The following is a 19,682-nucleotide window of genomic DNA, read 5'->3' as shown; positions in this document are numbered from 1 at the left end:
GATCAAGCCCTCCTTTTCCACCTGCTTCTGCCTCTCCACCTCATCCCTGCGACCACTGCTATCCATTCTACACACCCAGCCTGCATACTCGGCCTAAAGACCAAAACCCCCATCATCCGTGATTTTTCTATACATTTGTCCAGGGCAAGTCAACAAGATTTCAGCAGAAGTGGAATTCCCATTCCCCAGGAAAAGCTCCACGGAGAGGCTCATCTTGATACTGACAGGCTGCTCCTGTGACTGGCTCCTATGCTTTGACAACTAAGACTATTTTTACTTCCCGCCTGGGTTTTTGTAGTATTAGTGCCTGTCAGATTCATTTTACCTGCCTCCCATGGTAGAAAACTCCCATGCCCTAAAAACCGGAGAAAGGAATCAGCAGCATGAATAATAACCACAATCTCCTAAGTGTGACAAACTGAGACTCTGTTTGCCGGACCCCTCAGGACTGTTGCAAAGTGGGTGCTTGGAAAATGGACACCCACTCAGGGACCGAGCACTGGCTGTGTGTTAAAGACTTAACACGCTTTATTCCACCAACCCATGAATGATCCCCACCTCTCAGGGAAGGAAACCAAGGCTTTGAGAGATTACGTGGCCGGTCAAGGGTCCCATAGCCCATGGGTCCTCCTCAGGCCTGTGGTGCCCAGGCCCTACCTCTCTCACTCTGCTCAGAAGCACCTACAATTACAAAATGTGGCCTCTCCTTCTCTGTCTGAAAGGTTTCCTCATAACCCCAAGACACGGTGGGTACTGTGAGTTCCCATTTATCAACTGAGGTCACAGAAGCTTCACTGAGTCCAGCCTGCTCTTTGGACCCAGTCCTTTGCTGCTTCCAGAATGGCCTGTCCCAGGGGTCTGCAGCTTGTCGCCATTTTTTTTTTTCCCCATACCAGTGTCCCTGATCCCAACGACATGGACACTGAGTGGGCCCTGAGGTCTCCTGCAGGCTCAGGGCTGGGGAGCCAGGCTGAGCTCCTGGCACAAAAGTTTTGACAGGGATGGATGAGCCAGTGGGCTGGGCCCAAATCCATTTTGTTCTGAGTCAGCTTCTAAAAAAGACTGCTAATCTTTAATTCAAGGATTTTATTGTTCTATTACAGACATTTCAGCCAAGCAAAATGGGATTCACACTCTAACAGGAACCCCAGAAGCGCCCGTAGGATAGCCTAGACATGTACCTATTTACACTTACTCTCCAAGGTGGCATGTGAGCATAGTCCTACGCCTCAGTGGGGCCCACCCCAAGGCACACAAACTGAGACATGGCCTTGGCCCACTAGCCAGGGATAGACTGTGCTCGGTGCCTCTGTCCAAACCAAAGCGCACTCACTGGGGTAGCTCAGACCATCCCTGACCTTCACAGCCCTCAGTCAGACCACCCCCATTGTTCACGGAGCCTGCTGAGAAACTTGTCAGGCTGGGAGAGCCTTTGGGGAGAGAGACGAGGCCTCCCTGCGCCTCATTCCACCCCGAAGCACCAGAGTCCACCCAGACCTGGGAGTGTCAGAGAACAGTCGGGAGATGCGCCCCAAGGCCCTGTCCTCAGTCCCATGGGCACCTTGCCCTGTACCTCGGCCAGCCCTGGCTTCTGAGTGGGTGGGAGTGGCAAATGCTGAGGCAACTGAGGACCAGACGGAAAGATTAGACCCACAAATAGGACAAGGGAGGAACATTCCCTCTCGACTTTGATACAAAGAGATTTTAAAATGCAGCTAGGGTGAAACACACCCTGGTGTTTCCCAGGGCAAGAAAGCTTAGAAACAAAACCTGTGGCCTTCAAGACAGAGTAAAAAAACTAGTGTTCACAGGGCTTGGGAGGAGTGCTGAACACACATGGACCCTGCTGGAAGACAGGTTTGGTGTCTTACATGTGGCTGGAGGTCTCCCTTTATTCATCTGTTTGCCAGCTTGTTGAAGACTCTAGGCCTGGCAAGCCCAGCTATTCTCCCCTGAGCCAGCTTGACAGAGACCGCCCATGCACAGAGGTGGGTCACAGGCCAGCATTCCCACCTGCTGTTCAGGCTGCTATAACAGAACACCATCGACCGGGTGGCTTATAAACAACAGAAATTTATTTCTCACAGTTCTGAAGGCTGGGAAGTCCAAGATCAAGATGCCGGCAGGTTTGGTGTCTGGTGGAGGGCTTGCATTCTGGTTCATAGATGACGCTTTCTCACTCTAGCCTCACACAGTGGAAGGGGTGAGGGCCTTCTCTCGGGCCTCCTTTATAAGAACACGAAATCCCATTCCTGAGGGGACTGATCTCATGACCTAATCGCCACCCCCCCAAAAAAGTTCCACCTTCTAACACTATCACCTTGGGAGTTAGAATTTCAACAAATGAATACTAGGGGGACACAAACACTCAGACCATAACCCCCTGGAAGCTTGAAAACCTCTGACACCTGCTTCCCAGTTCCAGAGGCTGAGATTTTCCTGGCCTGGGGTGGACCCGGATTTAAAATCCCCCCAGGTGCCTCCAATGAGCTAAGCCAGGGGTCCTCACACTTGAGTGTGCCTCCCAAGCCCCTGGAGGGCTTGTTACAAACCAGATGGCTGGGTCTGCCTTTCAGAGGTTCCAATCTAGTAGGGCTCAGGTGCAGCTCAAGGATGAGCATTTGTAACAGGCACCCAGGTGCTGCTGCTGCTGCTGCTGCTGCTGGTCCTAAGACATCTGAGAGCACTTAGATGGGGGCAGAACAGAGCCCACCTGGCAACCCAGATTATGTGACCTAAGGCTGACTACACACAAACAAGGCTTTGGGAGACAGGCAACCTCAGAGTCCTGGTCCTTGCTCCAGTGCCAACTAGCAGGGAACCCTGGAGATGCCTCTCATGTCTCTAAACCTGAAGCTTCAGCTGCAAAATGAGATTATCTGTGTAACAATCTCAGTAAGAGTCTGAAGAAAAGAGCCCCAAGTCCCCCGGGCACACTGCTGCTCCAGAAATGACTGAGGAGTGGGGAGCCAGGTGGGGCGGAGTGAACCCCAGAGGGCTGGAGACATGCAAGGCCACATGTGCTCCTAGGCCAGGAGGAAGCAGCACTATGTGGCTCATCACTGTCACAGACCACAGTGCAGCCAAGAGGTGTATTGGGATCAGGAGGGGACTTCCCTTGCAGGCTCTCCACTGCCCCAAAGTGGGTGTTCCCAGCACCCCACTATAATACCGATGGCCTCTACACACAGTTGAGTACATTGCTCACTGCTCCGGGGGTGCCTGTGAGATGAGCCCTGGGGAAACTGTCCTTGTGCAGAACAAGCCAGGAGGACAGGTGTACAGCCCTAAGTGGCTGCTTTACTGTGGAACCCCAGAGGAAAGCAATTCCAAGGCAGAATGAGTACTAGACATGTGGTCTGGAGACCTGGATGCTCTGGAGCAAGGGGTATTCCAGGCCTGTGATTTCAAGCTCTTTTAGGCGGTAAAATTTTACTCTTCAAATAAAATTTTAAACAGATCCCTAACATATGAAAGGAAAAATACTGGAGTTTTTTGATTGTGAGAAAGTGGGTAAGGGCGGGAGGAGGAGACAGTACCTGAATCACAGATCCCCCAGCCCAGGGATGACATTAAAAATATGCAATATGGCACAGGCACTACCCGGGGAAAGGATCAGGGAAAGTAGAGAGGACCTTGGAAATGTCATTCCTGCCTCAACCTCCCCTGCAGAGCACATGAGGCAACCGTCACAGAGCCTGGAACTAGGGGGCAGCAGCAAACATTTCTGTAAAGGACCAAGAATAAATATTTTACGCTTTCCAAGCCCTGTGGTCTGTGTTGCAACTACTCAACTCAGCCTTCATAGAGCAAAAGCTGCCACAGAAACACATAAATGGATGTGTGTGGTGGCTGTGTTAAAATAAAACTTTATTCACAAAGATAGTCGACAGGCCCCCTGTGGCCAAGGGCTCTTGTTTGTTGAGCCCTGGCTTAGAGGAAAAGGATTTAGAAGCCACTAGACACCATAATCACCATGCTTGTTTTTGCATTTATGACTCTGAATTCTCAATTCTTTAACTCAACTTACTTTGTTCTCAGACTAACTAATCTATCAACTGGGCATCATAATACCTTTTTTCCTGACCTTGAGGTATTTGTTCCAGTGGCCAAATGTGTTCCAATGAGCTAATGAATGTGAAAATGCTTTGAAATATCTACAGTACTTTACAAATAGATCCACAAAATCTCTGCATCTAAGAGCAGAGTTTTATCATCCTTTACCTGTGTATCAGAAAGATTCCAGACACCACTCACCAAATTAGGCTGCCCGGGCTGCTTTTAAAGAACAGTCTTTTAAAAAATGCCCTAAAGGGATGTCAAAGCTAGAAAAAACAAATAGTGTCTGGCCCTTTCTCCTAGAGCCTGAGACTTTTAAACTCTTCATTAGTATAAAGTAGAAAATCCTCTACTCCCTATTTCATCCTGTTTGTTGACATAGTGGACTCTCAGGCCAGAAACTTAATCCCACAGAGTTCTAACGTGCCTGAAGAGAGGTAAAGTCCCCATATATGATCTCCATCAGTCTACCTTCCACTGTATTTCCGGTAGCAAAGATAATGTGGCTACAATTTATTAAGCACGTACTACGATTGAGGGCGCAGCTGCTCTGCAAAGCTCACTTCACTGAATGACTACCACAAGCCTGGGAAGAAGGCACCTTAATTTGCATTTTACCAGAGGGTGGAAATGAGGTCCAAAGAGCTTAGCAAGCCACTTGGCATCACATAGGTCGAAAGTGATGGAATTGGGATTTAGGATTTACTCCAGAACCCAAGCTCTTTCCACACAATTGCCAAATGACTTCATCTATACAAAAGCATTCATTATTTTCCCCAGGGTTCTTTCATTACCAAAGAAAAGATGCAATTTGCAAATGGCACCACTGGGACAATTTCTACCTCACTGATGACCCCCACAAGGTAAAAAGAGAATCAAATTGTTTCACTTGATGAGGCAAGAATTATGAAGATTAAAGCAAGAGCTATAGTCAGCCTTGGCAGACATAAATTTGGATTATGATTTTTCTATAATGGTGGTATTTGGCTTTTGAAAATGATTTAAGCATAAAGAAAAATTGGGAAATTTGCTTTTTCAAAAGAAACAAGTTTAGGGAAAATTAACGTAGCAGAGACTAGCTAGCAGTTCACCAAATCTGTTTCCTCTTCTGCTTTCTACATTCCACTAATGTACATGGCCCAGCCTTCCTTGAGGTCAGAAGTTGTCACGTGACTGAGCTCTGCCAATGGAATGTGAGCATCAGTGAGCATCTAGTCCCTAAAACTCTGCTACCCTAAATCCTCCATGCTCTTTCCTCTTAATGCAAAGAAGCCCAGCAACCTTGGAAGCCCAGTTGAGGAGGGAAAAGCCTAAAGATAGAAGGATCTGGAGTTCATAGACCCCTTCTTGCAACAGGTGCAACTATAGACTAGAACATTCCATGAGAAAGAAATAAACTTCTCTTGCATTAACATAGAAATCTGGAGGACTTTTCTGTTACAGCAGCTATTATTACCCTATCTAAGTAATTCAGCAAACAATTTGATACAAATTAAAAAGCAGATCACATTAGTTCCAAATCTGTTCCACTTAAGAATGTCAACAACTATGATTTGAATCATTATGAGAATTACAACTTCAGAAAGAAGTTCAAGTTACGTGAGCTAGTGAAATAATGTCCAGATGAATCTTAAGTCTTTAAACTTAGTTCTTTCTCGGGTTCAAACCCAGCAATAACCACACTAGCCCGATTGCAATTTGTCACTTCTAGTATTTTGGAAACATTTGGTTAAATAAAATATATTACTAAAATTAATTTCACCTGTTTCTTCATACTTTTGTAATGTAGCCAATAGAAAATTTAAAATTACACTGTAGGTCAAATTATATTCCTATTGGACAGTGCTACTCTAGATTGTGCAGACCTCAGATTTTCTATTCAATTATTAACGGGTATTGAGCACCGCACGGGTGTTGGGTGGCCCTACTTCACTTCTGACAAGCCTTGTGACCTTGGGCAGGTTGTTTATCCCCTGTGGTTCTTGTTTTTTTCATGTAAAAGATGAGAATGTTGGTCCTATCATGCTTTGTAGACTGGTCATGTCCAGCCCTGTGATTTTAAACTAGCCCACTCTGATGTTACAGTTTAAACCCCAAACAGCAGGATCCTGACACTGTTCATGGCCAGTACCCTGAATGCATATTTTCTGCTTGTTAGTCTGTGCCTGGGCTCCAATTCTTGCTTACGGACCACAGGCACCCTTTGAACCTCCCCTCCTGTTGCTTCTCTCATACAGACTTCCTGGTTTTCCTCGTCGACTGAAGCTCACATTTAACTGTTAAACGTGGGCTTCTGGCCATTCCAGTCAACACCTTACCTGTAGGCACTCCTGACCATCCCCACAGGGCAGTGCCCTGCCAGCCTGACTTTGGTCTTGGACACAGGCCGAGCGTCCTCTTTACCTTCCGAGGCCTTAGGCCCAGCTAAGCCAGACAGAGTGGGATGATCCTTTATCAAGGGAAATCCAGAGATCTCGCAGTGAAGCCCACACCAAAGGCCATCATTTTAAATATTTTCCTTCTTCCAAAGTTTACTTGAAAAAAGCACTCTGAGGAAAAGCTCATTTCCTTAAAATATCAAAGAACCAAAAACTAAAAGATGATATATTTTTCTGGAGACAGACTGCAAAGTGCGGAATAAATAAAATTCTGCAAAGTGTACAAATAAATATTACAAAGAATTCATTTCTGCTACAGTTGTCTACCACCTTCAATACTACATTTAGCTAACTTAATTTTCCGTGGATCAAATTTATTCAAAGTTAAATTTCTCTTAATAGGTCATCTGAGTAAACAATTTCAAGTGTTACTTGCCAAAAGGAAAAAAAAAAATGTTTCCAGGCTTCAGATGAAATCGGCAGTGTCAGGCTAAGAAAACAACCTTAAAAATTCACAGAGAGCTGGAACAATTGCAAAGAAAAGTTGGAGCCCGGAGGTCAGTCTTGTTCATGCAGTTCTGAAGGTAAAAAAAAAAAAAAAAAAAAATCACGAATTTCCACCAAAACTGGGTCTCCAAGGGGCAAAGGAAAAACGCCCTTTTTTTTTTTTTTTTGAGACAGGGTCTCATTCTGTCACCTAGGCTGGAGTGTAGAGGTGTGATCTCAGCTCACTGCAACCTCCATCTCCCAAGCTCAATCGATCCTTCCACCTCAACCCCTCAAGTAGCTCGGACCACAGACTCACGCCACCACACCTGGCTAACTTTTGTATATTTTATAGAGACGGGGTTTCACCATGTTGCCGAGGCTGGTCTCGAACTCCTGGCCTCAAGTAATCCACCCGCCTTGGACTCCCAAAGTGCAGGATTATAGGCATGAGTCACAGCGCCCAGCGTCATTCTTTTGAAAGCAGAAAATGTATAAAGTAATATATCCTTAAAGTAGCAGCTGTCATAAGAAGATAGCATCCTGGGCTTTCTCTGGCACCAAAACTGGGCACTCTGTGCTCTTGGTTTTCAGACAGAGAGAAAGGGAGAAGGCAGGGGAGAGGGAAGGGGAGGAGGGGGGAGGGAGTAGAGGAAGGCTTGAGGTATGGCATGGAATTCTGCAAACACAGCAGTTATTAAGGGAAATGGGAGAGTGTCTAAGGGAAGAAGTTTTCTTGAATTTCTATTCTTGAAATTTCTTGGAATAAGTGGATTTGTGCAAGGGCAGGGATAAATGTAGTTGAAGATCTATTTTATAGGTGAGGAAATGGTCATCTGAGAGGCAAACTAGCCTTACGCCCCAACAGGGAATATAGCCAGAATAGAGGTAACTCTGTCTCCAGTCTCTGAATCTACAGCCTTCCTCTAATAGCATCTAAAGCCAGGGTTTCTGACAGCACAGTCCGAGAAGCCCCATGACATCACAAGTGGCAGCTGGGTGTACTTTATGACAAATGCTAAATTAACTCCTGCCTGTGACCTTGCCACCATAACTCAGACAGCCAGGACACACACTGCACCCCAAACATTCAAGTCCCTATGCAAACACTCACTCCTCCAAGCATAGAGGGAAGCCTGCTCCGCAGGCTCTGTTAAGCGTGCTGCTGCCACTGATATCATCGCAAATAGAAAGGGAGAGAGTCCAGGAACCACAGGGCTCACTTCCTAGCCTCTCTATTTAAGATTTTCGAGGGCAGACAGCACTATGTTTAACCGGCACAAGTAATATTCATCGTGCCCAGGGCCTCTTAAGGAAAACTGAACAATGCTTTAGAATGAACCTGCCCTCACCTCACTCCTGCTCAATCATTTCACCCAACAACAAGTTAGAGGTAGAGAAGATGAATATTATTAAAATGATGCTTCTAAATCAGGACCCTATGGGTGCTTTGGCTCTCAACTTTTTTCATAAAATATCTGTCCAGTCCAGACCGAGAAGCCATCTTCGACAGCATTCTGGTAAGGGCATGGAGGTAACCAGGGCTCATAGATGTCTATGGCAATGGTCTGATCCTGTTGTTAGAAATAGTCGATGCAGCAGAGGTGATGGCACTCATTGCCATGCCTGAGGTCTTCAGGGCTTGCCTACCTCAGTAGATGGTACTGAAGCCTCCTGTCTAGATGACGATCTGCTCAGACCTGGGCTACCTGCAGTGTGTCCTGTTGACAGACTTGCTCTTGCAGGGAGTAGCTGGAGAATATTGTTCTAGGAGTCTTGCACTGTGCCCCACCCGTAATGATGGCCCAGGACAGAAGGTGGGAAATTCACAAATACACTCCTACTATGGTGCCATCAAACCCAGGGCACTAAGCTGTTCACACTTTATTACTAATTCTCACAGCAATCATGAAAGGTCAGAATGATTATGTCAACTTCCAGAGAAGCACACAGAGACTCAGAGAACCTGGCTATTTGGCCGAAGTCCACAGCTTCAGGTCAGCGTGACTCTAAGACCCCGGTTAGAGATAAGGCCCTCAGATTTACATATTTGCTCTACACCCTTGAGATGTTTGCAATTGGGCTGGAAAGACAGGAGATACGTCCAAAGACAACTGCAAGTTCTGACCACCCTGTCCAATAGCTCTTTCTGTGATGATGGAAATGTTCTGGGACCTGTGCTGTCATCCGTGATCCAACTATCAAGTATTTGACATGTAGTTGGTGCAACTGAGAAACTGAATATTTAATTTTAGTTGGTTTGAATTCATTTGAATTGAAATTGCCATTGAATGACAACATTTAACAGCACATGTGGAGACATTTTATACCAGCAGCAGTCAGAAAAGAATGCTGCAGTCTGGGGTGGTCCAAGCGAGCTTCATGAAGCACATGGGCTCTGAGCCAGCCCTTGATGTGTTAGGATTTGAACAGAACTTCTGTTTCGGGCATGATCATCTTCCCTGTGGAATTTGGTTCTAAATCAAGGGCCCCAGAAACCAACCCCAGTCCTTTTGGTCTGCAGGTGAGGAAATCAAGATTGTCCCTCCTGGTTCCATATTCCCTTTGGACCTGCTCTTCGCAACATGACTCAGCTTGCTTTTGCTTCCTCCCAAGTTTCTCCTAAAGCCTTTCCTCTCTTCCCTTTCCCTGAGTGCCCCCTGCCAACACGGGCAGGTCCTGGGTTTGCGTTCTTTTTATCTACCTAGACATTTTCTTTTCTATCTGTGAGGCTGAGTCATTTCCTCTCTTGGAATGACTTTTAATGCGCTTTATGCTTCTACATCTGTCACTCTGAGAAAGGCATTTCCCAATACAGAGAGCAATGCCACTCACAGAAAGACCAATCACCTGCCCCCAAAACACACCCCAGCAACAGAGAACAGAATCCCCCTATCCTTGCTGGGTCTGCATATGGCTGAACCTAATGCTCAGAGCTGGTCACCATGTCCTGTCTGATTCCATTCTTTTCCACACCAGGAGTGACAACTGGCCTTTCTAATACTATTAGCTGATTAATACTAATCTCTGTTTTTTAGACTACACGTGGCTCAGCCCCTCAGTGGGGCATTTGACCCCTTCATACCCATTTTCATTTCTAGCTCACGTAGCTGCCCTTGTGCTGCTTCACTTTCAAGTGAAAAATGTTCCTTGTGAGCATGGAACAACAGCCACAGTAATTTTGGATTCCCCAGCTTGAGGAACACAGACTAAGTAGGATTTTTTTTAGTGGTGGAGATGGAGCAGATAACCTATTTTGAATTCTTTTCAGCTTTGCTTGAAAGCTGATTGTTAAGAGTCTAAGTATGGTGGGAAGGGCACTTCCACCCATCTTCGCAACAGATCCAGACCTGCAATTCTCTGACATGTCTTCTGTACTCAACAACTTGTAGTTCTTTGGGCTGCAGCAGAGATTGTTTATATCCTTCCATGCTGACACTAAAGATGAGACAGGCCTTTGGATGGAAGATCAGCATGTCACTGAGCTCCTGGGCCCTGGACAGTGGCACACATGCGGTCAATCCCCACCAGGTAAGGACAGAAAGCCCCAGAGGACTTCGAGGTCCAAGTCAAAGTGACAAAACATGGCTACAGACCTACTCCATCCCATCGCCTGTTTTGGTACAACCTGTGAGCTAAGAATGATTTTTAAATTGATAAAGCATTATAAAAAATTATTTTAAGAATATACTGCAGATGCAATATGTGGCCTGCAAAGCCTACAGTGTTTACCATCTGGCCCTTTCCAGAACAAGTTTACCAACTCCCGTCTGAACCTTCAGGGACCTCATTCATCCAGAGGGGTGCCTGTCATGTCCCTGAGGCTTGGTGGGCTGGGTCCTCACAGCCCTTCGTTCCCTTTGATCTGCTTTGTGTTTGTTTTCTTTTTCAGTTCAGTAACCTCAGAGACAAAATGTTCCATATATGTTTCCGGGGAATGGCGTAATAGATATCAAATCTAACAAACAATAAATGAAAATCCGCCTCTTCCAAGAAGATCAACATCGTGGGTGAGGATCTGGCCCAATCCCGGTGTCTCTACTGTGATAGGAACAAGGTTCCTGATTAAAAACCAGCCAGAAAGGACCCAAGCGATCAAAGCAAAGGTAACCACAAAACATCCTCACCCATCCTGCCCCTGCCTTAGTTTCTCACTTGGCAGCACCAGTCTCCACATCCGACCTCAGTACCGCATCAGGAGTGTCACTGTCTCTGACTCAGCCCCAGCTCCAGTAGAAAACAAACACAGAGGTCAAAACATACCCTAAGAGTCCCTCAGGATGTCACCTGAAAGTTTCTTAGGCTCCCATCCTAAACATCCTCAGAAGCTCTCTGGATTAATATTCTAAGAAAACACACAGCAGCTGCCTCTTCCTTAGCCACAGGAGAAAATGACAGCTGCTGCCCATGAGTAGCCAGCACTGTTACCTGGTTCGGTGCAGTTCTTGCCGTTCCGGAGTCCAGCATCTTCGGAAGTCAGAGTGTCATTCACCTGCATGAGCTTCCTCCCCATCATCCACTTTCTGTCTTCCCCTATGAGGTCCATGAGGTCAAGCTCTGGGGAGACAAAGACAATAACCACACGTCATTCACAGCTGGATTTCAGCTTCTGCTGACACTGCGTGCCCGGTGCCCCGACCAGCCATCACTTGTTCAACCCTGCCTGCACTCCCGGCCACCCTGCCTCTAGCTGCCTGATGGCTTCCTCGCCGCATCAGTGGGATGACTTTGAGGTGTGTGTTCTAAACTGGATTCTAGATTCTTCCCAGTGGGATCAAGCTCCAGTTGTCTACTGTGTAACTTTCTTGATAAAGCACACTTGATCAACTGCTCCCCCTTCCCTGTCTCAATTCCCTGCTCCCAGTGACATCCTGAGAAATGTTTAACAACCAACTCTCAAAGGGGAAGAAAAGCCCTGTTTTGTAGCCACTGGCCAATTTCTGTGGTGTCAATATTCCCATTGTAGCCAATGCCTAGCTACACACATGACATCATTGAAAATGGGGTTCGGAAGAGATGGACACAATCAGCTCCACTGAGTCAATAATAGCTGGCTCCAGCCTATCGAGATCTAGTCCCTGCCAGTATCTCCTGAAACCAGCCCCCAAATGAACCACCCACCATTGAACATACTTCAGAATCTGCTTCTGGGGGTTATCAAGCGAAGACATAATTTGCCATCCCCAAAGCATAGATTCATGAGTGCCACACAGCATGTTTCCAATGAACAAGAGATAAAGGCATGAACTAGGAAACAGTAGGTTGGGAGAGCAGGTAACAGGGCTCAGGGCTGCAATGACTGTGGGGGTGGAGGTGCCAGAAGAAAGAACACAGGCTAAAGAGCACACTGAAGTGGCCAGTGCAGTGCATTCTGTTTGGGGCACGTTGAGTTTGAAGAGTCCGCAGAGCACGGAATGGGAGGTATGCCACCTGTGCAAATGTGAGTGGAGGAACCTTGGGGTGAAAAGCAGAGCCACAGCAAACCTCAGGGAAATCACCAGCAACAGGGAAGGGTGAGAGGCACATGTATGGATGGGGTCTCCCGGTGGAGAAGAGGGGGCACTGGGGAGAAGGAATGGAAGAACACAATATCCTTCAGAGAGGAGACAGAGCAAAAGGATTCAGGAAGGGATCATGAATGGAAGGAAAAGAGCAAGGAAAGCAGGTGTCGTGGAAGGTAAGCAGAAAGAGAATTTCAGGAGGGAAGGAGTAGCCAATAGCCTTGAACTCCATGGACAGATCAGGTAAGATGAAGGCAGAAACATGACAGGTGGGACCTGGCGTCATGGGGCCATGGAGAGACACAGACAGCAAGCCAAGCTGCCAAAGTGGCTCTTTCCAGGGGCTTGGCACTGAAGAAGGGACCTGAGGCAATGCTGCCTCTTGAGTGTCCAAAGTTGCCGCGGGCAGAAAATGGATCGAAACACAAGACGTGGGCCTAACCCACGGGCCCAGTGGCCTTCACAGAAGGCCAGATAGTGCACCCAACCACACCAACACAGTGTCTGAAGTGGTCACTGAAGAGCTGGAGGGCATCCTGCCCTCTCCTCTACTTCCACAGCGATTCAGTTTCCCAAATGATTTCTCCTTTGTTACTGAATTCAAACCTCACAACACTGCTTAAGAAAGCAAGCAAGAGTGTGGACATTGCCTCTCCAGCACCTGATCACTGCTGGCTCAGGGTAGGTGCTCAGTAGGTATGCGTTGAAATAATTCTTCCCACTTTATAAGTGGAGAAAGTGAGACTCATGGAAGTGTCTGGAAATCACAATGCCTGTGGGCACCTCACCTAAGATAACATGATGCACATAATATCAGTAGCTCATGAACTGAGGTCTTCCTCAAACACAGACCCTGCTTCCACTTGTAAATTTAGCAAGATATCAAATTACAGTTTATGCATACCATCCAGGAGAGCCCCCCCAGGTGTTTTTTCCCAAAAAATGGAGGAAGAATGTGGAGTCTAATGAAAAGAAACAATAATTTCAGACTCTTGAAATACAAAATTCTACATGGCGGCCATATGTATCAGCTTAGCCCAAATTATGAGGACAATATCGAAGATAATTCAAGGTTAAAGCAAGGCATTTGTGTAGTCTGAATAACCTGAATGGTGGATTCTTATGATTAAGAATAGTGATGAATAGAGGCAAAAAAATCTCAAAGCCTCATGAAGAAAAGATAAGGTTAGTAGCCTTAAAATCCCATATTGTCACAAATAATCTGCAAGTGTGGAGAAGGGCATCCCCTCTGTCTCAGGCTGGGTTTCCCTAGAAGCAGCCCCTGAGAGAAGGATTTGAGAGCAGGTGGTTTATACGGGAGGTGATCCCAAGAAGAATTAGTAGAAGAGCAGAGTAGGACAGGAAACGCTAATAGCAGGTACATTTTAAGTCAGTTGCCAATATGAATAACTAGAAACTGACCTCTCTGGAAAGCTCTGGGGACCAGTGTAGACATGCATCTCGGACACCTAAGAGGTGAGGAAGCTTGGGTATTCATCCAGCTACTCCTGGTCTAACATTGGTTGAAGCTGACGAAAGAGGACATAATCCCCCAGCATTTCCAACCTGCCACATGGAGGTCCAAGGTGATGCCCAGAAAAAGGCCCTGGGCAATGAGAGGCAGGTGTTAGAAGCTGCACTGTGCCAGCTGGCACTGAAGAGGTCAGAACCAAGTAATAAACGTTGAGCACCACGACATCTGCCCATCTACACAGTACCTAAAGAGAGAGTCATGCTGTGGTCAGCAGCATGGCTATTCCACTGTTCTTATAATCTGGGTCAAGGAGACATGCTTTGTGGTACTGTAATCTTAATGTTCAGGAAGATCCCAAAGATTTAAAAAGAAGCAGGAGTATCCCTTCCAATGACTTCCAAGTTGCTTCATATGCCAAGTTTCCATGGTTCTGTAACTCTGAGAGAAAAGCTGATACCAATTAAGAGATGTAAAAATAAAGCCAGCTATTGTAGCAGAAAATTAGAGGATTTTTAAACATAATGATTCAATATCTTCAGGAATTAGACTCTTAAGGCAGCACCTCTGGATTCCAAAATGTGCAAACTTTTATCTCAATAGAAATGTATTTGACCACTGAGGGCTGACATAACAACACAGAGACCAGAGTCTGAGAAAAAAATGATGAAGCAATGCATTGCATCCGTTTCCTTCCCACAGAGAACCAAGTTTGACAATATTATAGCACAGTTCATCTGTCCTCGCAAAACTCCTGCTGAGCTAGGAAGAGGCAGTTGGTTCTGGGGTCACTTTACCTTTAGAGTACATAAGTCAGAGGATAAGCGATTTGCTAAGATCAGAGTCAATCCATGGCTACATCAACCATCATTTCATAGTTAGCATGGCTTCTATTCACTGAATGTCTGTGATGTGCAGAAACCTTTCCATTCTTCACCATGTTTCATCTTCATGAACGAAAGCCCTACATGGAAATACTAGTTCCTTTTTGTAAATAAGGAAATTGATGGACAGAGAGGTTAAATATCTTGCCCAAGGTCACACAGTGAGGAAGTAGCAGAATGAGGATTTGAACCCAGGCCTAGTGACCTCAAAGGACAAATTCTTGGTAGATCCTGGGATAGGATGAAATCCATCCTGGTTTCATTATACAGCTATAGTAAAGTAGCTCAATAATGTAGCCTGCACCTTATAACAGGTTAGCAATGAAGAGGTAAATAAGTCTCACTGGACTTATTTCAAAGAGGTTATTTCCCTAGAAGTTACAGTCATGCACCGCAAAATGACATTTCTGTCAGCGTTGGAAGGCATATATGATAGTGGTCAACTTTTTTTTTTTTTGGTCTGGCTCTGTTGCCCAGGCTGGAGTGCAATGGTGCATTGCAACCTCAAACTCCGAGGCTCACATGATCCTCCCACCTCAGCCTCCTCAGTATCTAGGACTACAGGTGCATGCCACCACATTCAGCTAATTTTATTATTTTTTGTAGAGACAGAGTCTCCCTATGTTGCCCAGGCTGGTCTCAAACTTCTGGCCTCAAGTGATCCTCCCACCTTGACCTCCCAAAGTGCTGGGATTATACACATGAGCCACCACAGTCAGCCCCATAAGATTTTAACACCATATTTTTACTGTCCCTTTGCTGTATTTAGCTATGTTTAAATATACAAATACTTACTACTGTATTACAATTGCCACAGTATTCAGTACAGTCAGTCAAGTGCTGTACAGGTTTGCAGCCTAGGAGCAATAGGCTATATCATCCAGGTTTATGTAAATACACTCTACGGTGTTGGTACAAGAACAAAATCACCTAACAATGCATTTCTCAGAACATATCCCCACTGTTAAGGGACATGTGATTGAATTAGGAACAGCAGCGAGGCAGGAGCCTCCCCCATGAAAGGTTTACAAACGAAGGACTAAAGTCCCACTGGGTGCAACTCACTCTGCTCAGTGTGATTTCCTAGAAACCAGGCTGGTCGCACGCATTATGACATGGAGGGCTATCTTCTTGCACTTAGGGAGGCGGGGCAGAGGGTGGGCAGCTGGGAAGCCTTGGAGGGTGGGAAGGTGAAGGGGATACGGAGAGGTGCCCACACTGGCTGTCCTCCCTGCTCTCCCCTCGCTCACCTCCCCAGCTTCCTTGGACTTCTCCGCTACAGCAAAGAGGCCGCTCTGCAAAGCTACACTTGAGCAATGTCAACAAAAACACTTGGCCCCTGTCCATGGCATTCTTGGCTCCTCATCTGCCAGGCCCTGGAAGTTGCATGTTGGCCTAATTAGTCAGGGGAGGGGTAGGGGATGAAGAGGGGAGGCAGCAGGCTCACATGTCACATGTCACGAGTGGAGGCAGCCTGCAGGACTGCAGGCTCTGAGAAGAGGGGACAGGAGTGGGCTGTCGGGATAGCACGGGATGCTGGCTGGAAGGGGAGGAAATCAAGCTCTCAACTCAAGAAGCAAGCGCATGCACTAAGGAAGGACACAAAGTGAGGCTGGACGCCAAGTTTCCATTACAGAGCTATGTGCTCACCCTTTTGTGCTCTCTTCCCTCCCTTCCCCTACCTCCCTCCTCCCCACAACTGGGGCTTAGAGAGCCCAAGGATTTCTGACACCAAGAATGGATCTCCCTGCGTGCCCCCTGACAAACAGCCTTGACTCGCAGCCTTCACCCTAACACTGTCTCCTATGTGAACCTTGTCCCATAGGGCTTGCAAACCTTCCAAACACCAGCCCCAGGCCTGGTGGAGAGGTGGGGCTGCCTGCTCTCTGACGGGAGAATTAACTCCTTCAGACACCTTGGCAACAGCAGATGAGGAAGTTTGCTGCGTCACCAGCAAAATTATCTTTTATGCCCCTCATTATGTGCCAAGCACCCTTCCTGTACCATCTCACTCCATCCTCTTGCAGGGAATGCTGATGGGGGTAAGCAGCCAAGCCAGGACCCTAGGCCACAGCTGACTGCAAAGCTCAGTTATGTGTTTCTCACCTGTCCCAGAGCTCCAGGAGCCCAGGGAAGTGGTCTTAGGGGCATAGCAGCTCTTTTGGAGGGGAGGTATTAACTCTCCCCTCCCTGTGAACTGGAATACTGCTTTTCTTTTTGGAAACTGGGATGCAGAGAACCATCCAGCTGAAATGCTCAGACAGCCATGGCAACAGTTTCCCATTTGCAGATGAAGAAACTGAGTCTTGTAAAGCCGCATACAACACTGGAGAAAGAATGTCTGGAACACTCAGTTAACGGCACAAGAAACAGCCAAGGGCGGCAGCACTAACTCAGGCTCTCTATGCTGGTTTGGTGCTCTTCGCTAAGGCTATAAATACCCCACCCTACAGTTTACACAGCTGCCTCCACTCTGTACACCCCAGGTCTTCACCCCAGGGTTGGAGGTCAGGTTTGCATAAGCCCGCAGCAAGCGGACGCCTTCTGCAGACTCAAGTGAGCAGCACTGCTCTCCAAATGACCCCTTTCCTGCCCCTCCCCCTAAAGTCTCAGAAGGATGAGCCTCATCCTCTGTGGGTGAAGAGGGGAGCAGTAGAGGCCCTGGCTTCATACAGGTGGATTTTTCTCATGGGTTTTCCAGCTGAAGCAAGAGCTTCCCTGTGCTTTTGTTCATGGTCCTTGGAAAGGAGCACCAATTGTGGAGAGGTTGCAGTCCTCCAAACGAAGCTCTCCTAACCCAGCAGGACAGGAGGAAGCTGGAGGCTAAAAGGGCCATACATTCATTCCCCTCAATGGCCTCAAAGCTTCCAGAAAGTCAGAGAAGGGAAGATCCAGAGAAGATGTCTGGGAGAAGATCTCCAAGCCACGGGAGGTGATAGGTTCTGTTTAAATTCTCTTCCATGAGCTGTTTCCACAGCCTGTCCAATGGGCAAGAGGATGCTGAGAACACCCCCTTGGCCTGGGTCGAGGTCTCCCGCTAATGTCCCCAACTCAGCGACGGCAATCACAGGCATCAACTCTTACCTGGATGTAAATTTCTTGCCAGTGTCAAGGCGCTACACCTCCACTCCAAGAGGAAACCCAGGTTGAAAGTTGAGCCTTTTCAGTCCCTCCAATAGGACAGGCCTCCCTTTAACCCAGAGGGGAAGAGGGAAGAAGGCGACCCTAGTCACCTGCCCACTTGAGGCAGGGCACTTCGTACCTAAGGTGAAGGCACCAGCATGGTCAGGTTCTGGTGAGGGTCCTCTTCTGAATTGCATACTGATATATTCTTGTATCCTTACGTGGCAGAAAAAGAGCTTCAGAGCTCGCTAGGGTCCCTTTAGCAAGGGTACTAATCCCATTCTTGGGATGTGGTGGATGTATTCTGGTCTTATGAACTAATTACTTCTCAATTGGGAGTTAGGATTTCCATATATGAATTTGACACCAACATTCCATACTTCGTAACAAGAAACCCCATATTGGACATTATATGTGTGTGAGTGTGGGAGAGAGAGAGAGTTAGAGGGGGAGGGAGAGGGGGAGAAAAAGGGGTGGAAGAAGAGGGACATGATCATGCAATCTTTTTATACCATGCACGTGTCCATTGATTGTCTTTTGGCAAAGAAGTTTTTAAAACTGTTGAACTTAGAGATGAATTATGCATTTCTCTCTCATAAAAAGACAAGTGCTATAAATATGCTAACCTTTTCTGGGAAGACATGGTCACCAGTTAACTAAGTGTGCACCTAGCAGATATTTTCAGAAAACACACTGCCCCTCATGTCTCCTTTTGCTCCACATCCCTCAAGGTGACCTTTAACAACCAGTGAAAGAGTAGAAGCTTTCCTAAAGAAATTTGCTCTATGGACAGAGCATTTTGAAAATAAATATCAAAACTTTGTATGTCTTCATATGATAAATTATATCAAGAAAATGATAAAAATCAGTACATTCTAAAAACATGTATATGTTCCACTTAAAAATTTGGAATCCAAATTATATAATCTGATTTTAAAATTCCAAAACAAAGAGTTTCAATGACTTTTATTAGAAATTTGAAATTAAAATTCAATGTCTTTTACTTAAAAAATGGATTTTTATAAATCCATTTATTAGAAATATGTAAATGCAATACCTTCTGAAAAATTGCAAGATTAATCTACTGAAGTCAGAAAAGATGGGAAGATATTAACAACAGTCTTTGGGTAATTGGTGAATGAAACTGAAAATTTAGTATCTTGATTTAGTAGTTGTAGCCCATAATGCTTTTCTTCCATTTGGATCCATACATTTTGGGGAATTATCTATTACAAGTAGGACAGCCATTAAACTTCAAAATTAAAATAAACTGAACCTTAAATTAAAATAAGCAGACCTTCTGTTAGCTGTATCTCAAAGTGTGGAACTAATATTTTCAAAAATGATTAAGTATATTCTATCATGTTTTCTCAATAAGATACTACTCATAAAGATAACAACATTAACATCATCATTGTTTAGAAAACTCCAAGTTTTGTTCTGTTAAAATATAAGTAATATATTTTAAATGGTTTATTTCATCGCTATTTTATTCCTATTACATTTATTTTTCATTGTATTTAAAAATCTGGGGCAGATCCAGGTTTTATGGGACCTGAAGTTTATGTAATATTGAGACCACTCTTTTAAATATAAAATTTTACAAATACAAAGATAGGTATAAAGCTTAAAAATAATATCTCATTATACATATATATAAAAAATATATATTACAGTATTTCTTAAACATAATTTCTAAAAAAATACATACTTTCCTAAGGATCACAGTTTTAGGTAACATAGTCCATTCCAGCTGTACATATGCCTTGCCTCGGGCTCT

At 45.8% G+C, this 19,682-nt stretch overlaps 1 protein-coding gene across 2 annotated transcripts in view; it reads right to left on the bottom strand.

The window, feature by feature from the left end:
* Nucleotides 1-11,474, bottom strand: part of SLC24A3 (solute carrier family 24 (sodium/potassium/calcium exchanger), member 3) — a 453,583-nt gene extending 442,109 nt beyond the window's left edge. For both annotated transcript variants that reach the window (XM_011979523.1, XM_011979522.1), the window contains exon 1: nt 11,352-11,474. In XM_011979523.1, the coding sequence (XP_011834913.1) occupies nt 11,352-11,469 (118 nt within the window). In that variant the 5' untranslated portion in view covers nt 11,470-11,474. The remainder of the gene's footprint in view (nt 1-11,351) is intronic.
* Nucleotides 11,475-19,682: the final 8,208 nt, after the last annotated feature.

The sequence above is a fragment of the Mandrillus leucophaeus genome, unplaced genomic scaffold (assembly GCF_000951045.1).
Source record: "Mandrillus leucophaeus isolate KB7577 unplaced genomic scaffold, Mleu.le_1.0 Scaffold202, whole genome shotgun sequence".
NCBI lineage: Eukaryota > Metazoa > Chordata > Mammalia > Primates > Cercopithecidae > Mandrillus > Mandrillus leucophaeus.
This window is presented reverse-complemented; position numbering and strand designations above follow the sequence as displayed.